Consider the following 11417-nt stretch of genomic DNA (forward strand, 5'->3'; position numbering starts at 1 on the left):
GAAGTTCAGAGAGTCGATTTCAGTACCCAAATTTCAGAATTCTAAGTGTTTTGGAACGAAACCCTCTCGACGGCCCGTCGTGCCCATGACGGTCCGTCGTGGGGTCCGTCGACTCAGACAGTTTTTCCAGAAATAAAATCTGCTGCTTAAAACGACTAAACAGGTCGTTACAAATATTTACCTATTGAAAACATATATATTCAGATTCCATTTAAATAAACAAAAATATTGGACACATTTTACCCCATTCTTTTGTTGTCTCTATTGTTCTTACTTCATTATTCTTATTCAGACGTCATAAATATATTCATAGAATTCTATTTAGTTAAATTTATCTATTATATTTGATGAATTGATGAATGAATCTTATTTCTTTCGATTTTAAATAGTTGAACTCCATGACAAGCATAACTTGTACGGTAATTTGATTTTTGTAAATCTACTTATGCGGCGCTTCAATCGGACGATTCAACACATATAATCTAATTTCCTACTAAGAAAAATGTACTATTTAATTTATACAGTTAGCATATGAATACTTTGATTTCAAATGGATACAATGACTTATATAAACTTGATGTATTAATATATCTAGGATACAAATCACCATAGAACTTAATGTATTAATATATCAAACTTGATAAAGTATATCAATTAGCATAATACAAGCACAACAATTTAAATACATCTACCTTATGAATACACCTATATAATATACATATGACTACCTTTGTTGTTAAACAAAAATACATGGACAACCCAAAAATAAGAAAAATAGAACATAACACAATGTGAGTATTCAAGTATATTCAAATATACTTTATATACCTTAATCAACTTTTCAACTTGTGATGATATTTCAATACAATTGGGCAATTTAAAAAAACGATAATGAAATATAATACAATACAAGTTTCCAGATGTATAACCATTTCACTGTATAAAAAATTGAAAAATACAAACCATCATAGAATTTAATGTATTAATATATCAAACTTGGTAAAGTATATCAATTTAGCATAAGAGCACAACAATTTAAATAGTTACCTTATTAATACACCTATATAACATACATTTGAATACACTTGTTGTTGAACAAAAATTGGATACATGAACAACCCAAAAATAAGAAAAATAGAACATAATACAATGTGAATATCCAAGTGTATTCAAATATAATTATATACCCTAATCAACCTTTGCTCATGTCCATCTTGTATTACATTTTTTTACAACTATATACGTATGAATATAACTTGTTAATTTTTCCTCCTGCTTTTGTTGTACAACTAAATCTCAATGTCTCTTTTCGCCTATTCTTGTTGTACTACTTTTTTCCACTGCTATCGAAATCAACGAAGGAAGTTCATCCAATAATTCATCAAATAAATATATATCGAATTACTTATTTTACCATTATAATGAAAAATCTTCAATTGAAACTCTATGAAAATAGATGAAATATATAGATGTATACAAATATAATCTTCATAAAAACAAGAAAAAATGCAATTAGAAGATACCTAATGAAGATGAATCACAAAAATCACTCTTGCAATTATGCAAAAGGATTGTGAATCAGAAGGATTTTTGAAAAATAAAATAAATCGATGCTATAGAAATATTGAAAAAGAAAACATTGAAAATGGTAAACATAGAGAACAAGCACCGTAAAACATGCCTGACATAATTGATTAGGCATGTACTAATTACTTTGCTACTTAATCTTTCTTAATATACATATAAAATTGAAAAAAATGATTATTCATGTATAATTAATTAACTTTGCTATTTAATATTATAGTATAGCTATATAACAAAAAAAAGAGTAAACTATAGCTATTCATCTTAAATATATATTAATGTTAGCTATATCATGTAGTTTTTCCTTTAAAAAAATAAAAATCTAAAAAGCAAGATAATATTGTGTTTCATTGATCAAATAAAATAAAATAAAAATCATCACATTACTAGCATTTAATTAATGGTATTAATCACCATATAAATAATTTTGCATTATAATATTTATTTAACATTATAATATATGAATCAAACAAATTAAACATTACAGTTGGAGTCTTTTTGTCAGATTGTTTTTGGGGAAATTTTTGTAAATAGTTATGATAATAAATTTAAGTATGTATCGTGGTTATGGTTTAAGTGTTTACAGATTTTGACTACAGTTTAAATTGGTATAATTTACGAATACATCGGTATATTTAATTATTTTATATAAACTCAAACATCTGAATTTAAACAGTTATATAAATTATATTATACAGAAATTATATAAATTTTAATTTATACAAACGTGTAAGTTATATCAAACTAATTCATTATTATAGCTAAAAGTAAATTACAAATTGTAACAAAAACAAATTGCAGCTATGTCATTAATATTTAATATCGCTTATACACATAATTTCCATGGAATAGTAATTATTTTCTCAGAGGGCATTCAAATTAAATGAGTTAATAACTTTCACATCAAGAATTATAATAATTTTTATACTAATTTTTTTTTACAATAAAAAATAAAACAAGTTGGTTAAGGTGAAGCTGGCGGCGGTCAACTCAAAACGAGGTTCCACACAATTTCTTCGTAACATGGCCAACATGTGCTTTCATTTTGGGATGACTTTTATTTAGTTGGTACAAAAGTAATACTTATAATAATACTAACATTATAAACCATATTAATAAAATAATATGCCAACAAAATATGATTAGTCCTTGTAATTTTGTAGGCCAATTGGGCAAGTTGGGATGGAATCTTTCTTGATTAGATTTATTAGTAAATGAGGCAAATGAATTTTGAAAATTTTGTTCATCTTTTCACACTAGTTACCCACGTCTAACATATAAAAATTAATGGATTCTTGTTTGGTCAATTGTTATAAAATTACTTATTTTAAAATAGTTTTGTAGAAAGTTTTTTGACTCTTTTTATTTGTCTTCTCCATCCATTTTATGTAAATAAAAAGGGTTGGTAGAATCCAACGCTACGTCCTATAAATTCAACGAATGCTTCAAAATTTGGTTGTGCTGTCCTACTGCTTTTCCTAGTTCATTATGATGACATCACCACCCACCCCTCTTTATAAACCAATGACTACTAGATTTGTTATCTCGTAAATTATATTTAGCACTTAAAAGAGTCCGTTTTGATTGATCTTAAAAAGATAAAAAAAAATTTAAGTTAAAAATAAAAAAATTAAATTAAATGATTTTTAAGTCAACATAATAATAAAAAGGGTGTGTGGGGGGAAGATGGTGGGGAGGTTTTTTTTACTTATTTGAAGTTATTTTTGATCCTGTTAAACACTTTTTAAATTATTTTAAATTATTTTAAATTTATTTTAAATTATTTTTTATATATGTCAAACATTTTTATAAGTCAACAGTTGACTTAAAAATAGGTTTAGCTAACTTTTAAATCAATCCAAACATATTCTTAAGCATGAAAAAATATAATAGAGTTGAGGATCTGTCAAAAAATAGTTTTTATACCTTTATAAAATAGATGTAAGATCTTCATACATATTACTTTTTTCAAATCGTGCTTGTAAAACTATATTGAATATGTTAATATTAAATCACGAAAAAGTGATATGTATCCTCACTTAAATTGATAGTTCTTTAGGTTTAATTATTTGTTAGCGTAAATATATAGTATAAAGGTAAATAAAAATAATCACGGCACATGGTTCAATCGAATCATCCGGTTAGTGCTAAATGAATAAAAAATTTAGTTAAAAGTTAAAAAATTATAATAGTTTTTTTTACCTTTTTTTAGTAAAGATATATTAATTTTAAAATATAAATATATATATATATAATATCTTTTTAATTAAATTCTGATCAAATTTTCTGGAAAAAAAAAAAGATATGTGACAAGTCATACAGACATAGAAATAGATCAAGACAAAAGTATTGCATCGAGACAGCCGACACTAGCCATTACAAAACCGTCCACAAGTGAAGTCATAGGTTACTTTAATTATGTAATTTATCATGAACTATAAGGTCATACATTACTCGTTGCTCTTTAAAAACATTCATTATGTTGTTTATCATGAGTTATGAGAACTAATCATAGTCAATCAATTTTAAGAACCCGTTATAATACTTGGGAAAATATGGAGAAAACTTGGTAAGTGTTGTTTGATTATATAACCTGGGAAATATGTTTGTCAAGTATTCCGAGCACTAGAAAAAAATAGTATTTAGATCAAGTTTTAATATTTGGAAATTGTAGAAAATTTAAAAATTATTTCAAATTTTTATATTTTATGAAAAAACACTTATTATTTATTAATTCTAACTAATATTTGTTATTATTTCCTCCAAAAAAGTTTAGTTTCTAATTTGAGTGACAAAAATTGAAAAAAAAAGAGAACAATTTGTGCTTAATGTGATATAGTCATAATTGAATTAGTGATAAATTTGAATATACGTCTTGCCTAAGTTGTTATTGTTGATTATTATCAATTATATTATAAGGTTATTATTTAACACAATATTTTGATTATAAAATGATTATACAAATTTATATATATTTTAATTGTTTTTAGAACTTATTCTTAGGAAAACTTGGGGCCGAAGTCCAAAAGTCATAATGTAGTTTCACAAATAACTCGATCCAAGGATTATTTACAAAGAATGTTTGAAAACTTGAGGCCAAACGCTAGCCCAGAAAATGATCCGTATACAAGTTATAGAATCATCACTTTGTAAAGGAAAACGAAATCATACTTTACAGAATACTATCATTTTCTTCCCTTTCCATTTTTGTTGTTTAACACAAACTATGTTAATCTTTAATTTACTTATCACATTCAATTCATTATCTAACTTATCTTTCAGGTATTAATAGTTTCTCTTCTTAGAATCAAGAAAATTATTTGTTATCAACTATACCTTTTTTTTTGGGTTTAAACACAAGAGTGCTCAAGTATTTTACCTTTAGCTAGTAACATGACGCAGAAGAATCATCTGAGACTACACCTTATGTGCTACGCAGGAGAAGTGCAAGGCAACACTCAAGTATGGAAAACAGAAAGAAACATTGATAACAAACTTAGCAAAAAAAATTTAATCATATCAGTTACAAGTTCCTAACTTGTGAAAATGCAAAGAATTTGCAAACAAATTTCTAGTTATAGTGAAAATCAAGACACTACTCATTACCTGCTACTCAGAACTAGAAGATGATCTGCTGCTACCAAAATCTACTCTCCCCTGTTAGCTTCTGCTAACAAGTATATCTTTCTCGACCTTTTGGCTAAGATCAAGTGTGTCTCCTAACAGTAAATAATGAAAGAATTAATTGAGTTGAACAACAAGCTACATCTGTACACGATGACTGCAATTCTACATTTTGTAATCTGCATGTAGGAAGCTTTCATATGGCGTTCCCTTGAGTGTCTTTTCAACATCAAGCCAATTTTCAACTTGTGAAGACAATGTTCCTTTGTGTATCTTCACCTGACGACTGTGAAGGTCCCTTTTAGGAACTTTCAGAAAATCTTGAACATCGTTCAGTATCTGTGAGGAAAATGGCAAACTAGAAAAGTAAGTATGATGAACAAGACGAATAAAGTAAGCATGGTAGAATATGCATAACTCTTACTGTTTGATTCTTTATTATGTCCTCGTAGAACAATATAATATGTCGTGTGCTATTGAAGTATTGCACAGCTTTTATAGCCATGTTGTCTACTTGCTTCAGGTTGCGGATAAGCAAAGTTGTGTTTATCGTGGGTTTGTAACTTGCAAGCATCTCAGCCTGAATAGCAATTATATCTCTTAAGACACCATAGAGACAAAGTATTGGCATCTACATAAGAAAGAAATACAGCGCAAAACTCACCTCCTTGGGAGAATGCACATGAGACTTGTGGGTTCCATTTACCAGCTTAGCACTCTGATCATAGGAATTTGCTAGCATTGAAATCATTCTGCGCAACAGATTTCTTCTGAAGAGAAAAATAGCAGAAACTCCTCTGGTTTTGAAATAATCAACAATTTGCTCATGATTCTGCATCAGACCCTGTAATGATATTCAAACAGAATTGCAATCAACATCATTTTCCATAACCATGAAAAGAGAAAGCAGTTATCAAGGAACTAGCTTTTTCAGAATTCACATCATTTCATTCTTACACATGGTGGACATATCATGTATGCCGTTTTTAACTTTTAATGTTCTTGCATCTTCTTAAAAGTAACCGTTTCTTCAAATTCAAGACAGTCAAGAAAGAAAAGTATGCAAAAGATGAAAACAGCATTTTTTCAAAGAATGTGTTCAGTCTAATTTTAGATTTTCTGCAGCAGTAAGGGACTGGTGAAACCAACACTCCATTAGCAAAGTAGTTATAGTTTTAAAGACCATCTTCACCTATCACACAAAGGTTGGGGGCCAAGGTAAGGTTGGGAGAGAAGGAGCAAAGCATTTAATATCTGGTAACTGTAATTATTTCCTACTAATCATATGTCAAGAAAATTTTATTTCAATAGCAAAATACTAATGATTCTTTTAGATCCATCTTACTCATTATTCAAGCATTTAGCCTCCCATAAACTCTATGTAACATCTTTTTGATCAATAAGCAAAACTTTTCATTAATCACCCAATATCCGTGCAGCACTAAGAATCTCAGATAGTCCAAGGCATTATTCGTCAACTTTGTAGCATTTTAAATTCAGCAGCCAAGAGATGAGCAACTTTAAAGAACTAAATGATTCTGCTAGTCCTAAATGTAAGTCTTGATATGCTTCAACCCGAACTAGTTGAGCTCTATACAATTCTTACAGCATATGAAAACAGAATACAAAGTAATCAGCATTTGGCTGGATTCTCAATCGTAGTTCTCCTGGCATGTTTCACTTTAAAACAGCACATAACGGGGATAGCACATTTAAAAGCACACTTCAGACCAAAGCTGACAGAACTGAAAGGATGTTCATCTATAGCCTCCCCTTGTTTTAAGCATCAACTGTATCCATTAATAGTCCCCACTTTAAGCATATGAATAAACAAGTTAGAACTTGATAGATAATACCCAACCAAAACAAAATTGCTAGATAAATATCTCAGCATTACACAAGTGATACAAGCTCGAATATTTGACAAATTAATTTTAATATTGGAAAACACACTATCACAGAGTGCAAACTATTGTAAAAGGTCGTTAATTAGGAAGATCAACATAACCAAAGGTTCTGTGATAGCAATACAACAGAAATACATTCAGAAGTACTCCTTCACTATCTCATAGCAATTATATCACAATTTCAAGAAGCTCTTACCTGATTAAGCATCCACTTGAGTCCAACTGCAGCAGTACATTCATTCTTGGAAGCACTCGTAAAAAAGTCTAGGTTATAAAGTTTGTCCAGAGTGTCCAAAATTGTTGACACGTTACTTTTCCGGACTTTAACAGAAAAAATCTCTCCATTAGAGCTTATATTCATATGACTGTTTAGCAATGTCTCAAACCATCCACTACCGGATCTCTGCGTCGACAATATTGCAAAATTCCTTACAGGATTGCAAGCACATTCCGCCCTTAATACATGGAAGACAGCAACTCAGTAATATTATCCGCAAAAAGAAACCCAAAACAGAATAATAAAAGTCTCACCGGCTAAAAGTCTTTGGTTTGGGGAAGTGCACATAAGGTTTTTCTGAAGGTTCAATATCAGTTGCCTCACACGGCTTTTCAACCACATGAACACTTACTATCCGTCCAGTGGTATGCACACCAATTTGTTTCAAGCCAATTGAACATATATAAACTCCACATACCATTGCAAAGATTAAGACCACCATCCTCAGCATCATTGGAGAAGCCTTTGGTGGCTTTATGATGGACTCCTGAATGGAATTAAAAGATAAACTGCTTAGGACATCAATCTTCTTTTACCTCCTTTTTATCATCAGTCTCAATATAAATTAAGTTGCTCAAAACAGTTATCAAGCAAGTATACTTCAACCCCAAACTAGTTGCACTAAGCTACATCAATCCTAAGTACACACTCCACTTATTCCTAAGTACACACTCGAGAATTGCAACTTCTAACAGGATCTCCTCATAAGAATATAACCAAAAACAGAAAAATCTAGATCAAACAACACTTCAAGTGGTCATTCAATCAAAGTAAATTCTACAGTCTAAATTATCTCAAAGCACTTCATAACCTAGATAATCCATATCCATTATACATTCTTTTAATGAGCCAGTTTACTATCATTACTGCAAAAGAATATGCTTGAGCTTACTCCCCACTGCTATTAAAAGGCCTAAAACTTTAAGCAACTAAAAAAAAACCAAATTTCTGTAATGCATAAGAATCTCAGATTCTCATTGTACAAAGCTGAGCTTAAAACAATTTTTAAGCCTAAAGAAACACATAAAAGCTGATTTCTTCCCCCTTGGATACTAATAACAACAAAAAAGGCTTAAACTTTAAGCAAATAATAATAAACAAAATTCTTGTACACCCAAATCAAGAAACCACGAATTACACCCAACTAAAATTTAAAAACGCAAAATAAACAAACCCAATAGTGAATATAAAGCGGAAACGAATTAAAAAACAAACCTTGCTGAAAAAACAAAAATCGTCAGCCATTTTTGTGCTTAAAAAAAGGGATTAAGAGAGGAAACACTATTGGGGGCAGCTCAAATTCATGTATTTTTTACTCATTTTTTATTCAATCTCTGTAGTTTCCAAACTCATGCATTACGATATGTAAAATATGGATAATGCAACTTTTTGTTTTGGAATTTTTACTTCAGATTTGCACTTCTGCGTACAATTTGCCATTGGAAAAAGAGCTGAGGAAGGGAAAACGACCATTAAAACGGTGTCGTTTCGTACTGCCTGCGTTGATTTCGTCAAGGGAATCAAATTAATTCCTTTTATACAATTTTTTAATCTTTATAAAATTCTACTAACTTACCGTTTACTTTAACGGCAGTGAACGCAGCTTACGAGGAATTCTCAAGCCATTCATTATCTGACACTAGTTTTTTAATATGCAAATCATAAGAAATGATATTCTTTTAAATACAAGAAAACATATAAAGTGACATCTGAAGTTGTTTTGATTTTTTAAAAAGATATTTAAACTATGTAAATGTTTTATTATACTCCTAAATAATTTTAAATTGATATAATTATATCATTTTTTATCCACCTGACATGGAGAGTGTATGCACTTTCTCAAATAGCGTGAACAAACTAAAAAAATGAATATAATTTTATTTTTATAAGTATTTTGCTATAAAATATATTTTCTTGTTTTTCTTATTGTTTTAACTTTTTCTCTTTATTAATTTTCTTTTTTCTTCTTCCTTCTTCAAAAATTCATTGTCATGGTAACTTTTCACTTTCAATATCATTTTTTATCACAACTTCATCTTCTTTTTTTTACTACTATTAGTTTAACTCTCTTCAACTTTAAAATTATATTTAAATATTTTATTACATTTCGAACAAGTTGATAACCCACTAGATTTCAAGATAATTAGTAGGTATTATTTATTTTTTAAAATTCAAATTGCACTTAAATTTTTTCAATTTTCGGAGACTTCTGATTTTTACAAAATTATCATTCCTAGTTTGAAGTTATATGAAATGAGATAAATTAATTGATGATACCTTCAAAATTTTAATTTTCTTAAAAAAATAATTAGTTTTGTTATCAATATCACAAATACTAAAAAATAGTATAATTTTGAAAGAAAGTAATTTGATCGAAGAAGAAGAAGAAAAATAGAGAGGCACAACTTGACGTAGGGGTGGGGTAGGTGAGGGTGGGAGGTGAAGAAGAAGGGAAAAAAAAAAGAAAATGAAGGGAGGGGGGGGGGGAAATTGGANAACTTGAAAGTAGGGGTGAAAGATAAAAAATTTAAAGTGAAATTAAATTAAAGTAATAAAATTAAAATAAGTCAAAAAGTAAGAGAGAGAAATAAAGAAAACTTAAAATTGGTGTCTGATAACCACTTGCTATTTAAAATCTGGTCGAAAAATGATGTAATAATATATTATCGAAATTGTTTAGGGGGTAATAGGACGTCCACATAGTTAAGATGTCTTTTTGAAAATTCGAAACAAATTCAGGTGTCACTTTATTTCTTTTTTCTTTAAATAAATTGAACAATAATATATTTAGTGTAATTTTACAAGAAAGTTGTCGAAATCGTAAATGTCCGTAAATTTTATCACGTAAATAATGTAAACTTTACTTGATGTTACTGTTCTTTTCTATAAATTTTATGTTGCTTTGTTTTATTAACTATAATTAGGGGTGTGCATCGGTCGGTTCGGTTTTACATATAATCGGTTTGGTTTATCGGTTTTCGATTTTAAAATATGCTAACCCAATAACAAACCAATAAGAAATTTTTTATCGGTTTTCGATTTATCGGTTTTTGATGTTATCGGTTCGATTTCGGGTAACTTAATAAGAAAATGTCGATCAAATAATATATAATAGTACGTATGTTATAATTACATGTTACCAACTTACCGCCAAAACATAATAGGAAACTTTGAATGTTGATCAAATTACTAACATTCACAAACTTGCAAAAGCTATCGCCTACAATTACGAACTAGAATTAAAACTAAAATAAAATATTTCAATAAGACAATCTTGAACAGTTGCTTAATCCACCAGATAATCAACAAAGTTCTCACCAATTTCCTAACCAAAAAATCACATAGCCTGAAAAAGAAAAAGACAGTTGATAGACTATTAGAGTACATCTTTACATTTAATGACAAAATTGAACACACTTTGATGATGAACATATTTAATGAAATAGGCTCCATAAATGCATAACATCCACATTCAAATAACACGATAAGCTGCATACTATTAGGCACAATTACTATTTTAACAGTTCTATTTTAGGTAGCAACTAATCCATTTATAGTATCATCACATCCCTTAATTGACTCCAAACACTTCTAATTAGTAAATATGTATCATGTGTAGAGTAAGTTAAGCTTAAAAATATGTAATATCTGACCTCATTTCCTAATTTATTATCTTGACAGAAGTCTTATGCTTTGAAAATCAAGTAAATACATGACTTAAAGCAACTTGTAGCTAGAGTGGCTTACCAAATATCAAGATCCAAGTGCAAAAAAGGAAGAGTTTTAACTCCACATTAATCATCCAGAATGCTAGTATTTTGCCAAATCTATAAAGAATTTACATTAATCAACTAAAAATATGCTTATGACGAATCACAATAACAATTAAAACTATTATAATTAAAATATCATTACCTTGTTCAAGCTGTTCGAGGACATCTATATCTTCCTCAACACTTATAGGTCTTGATTCACTTCTTATCCAATCTTGAAGGCACACTAGTGTTTGCACTAATTTAGGAGTT

The 11417-nt window shown here is 29.1% G+C and overlaps 1 protein-coding gene across 2 annotated transcripts; it reads right to left on the reverse strand.

Annotated features, from left to right (window-relative positions):
• Positions 1-5049: 5049 nt before the first annotated feature.
• Positions 5050-8898, reverse strand: LOC107032707. Of its 2 annotated transcripts, none has more exons than XM_015234286.2 (6): positions 8800-8898; positions 7647-7879; positions 7312-7570; positions 5873-6052; positions 5633-5788; positions 5050-5547 (listed from the first exon to the last, which is right to left on the reverse strand). In XM_015234286.2, the coding sequence occupies exons 1-6, from the start codon at positions 8863-8865 to the stop codon at positions 5374-5376; spliced, it is 1068 nt and encodes a 355-aa protein (XP_015089772.1). In that variant the 5' UTR covers positions 8866-8898; the 3' UTR covers positions 5050-5373. The 2 variants fall into 2 exon arrangements, with proteins under 2 accessions (XP_015089772.1, XP_015089773.1); XM_015234287.2 differs by having other exon boundaries at positions 8608-8889.
• Positions 8899-11417: the final 2519 nt, after the last annotated feature.

Source organism: Solanum pennellii, chromosome 10 (assembly GCF_001406875.1).
Source record: "Solanum pennellii chromosome 10, SPENNV200".
NCBI classification, from domain to species: Eukaryota; Viridiplantae; Streptophyta; class Magnoliopsida; order Solanales; family Solanaceae; genus Solanum; species Solanum pennellii.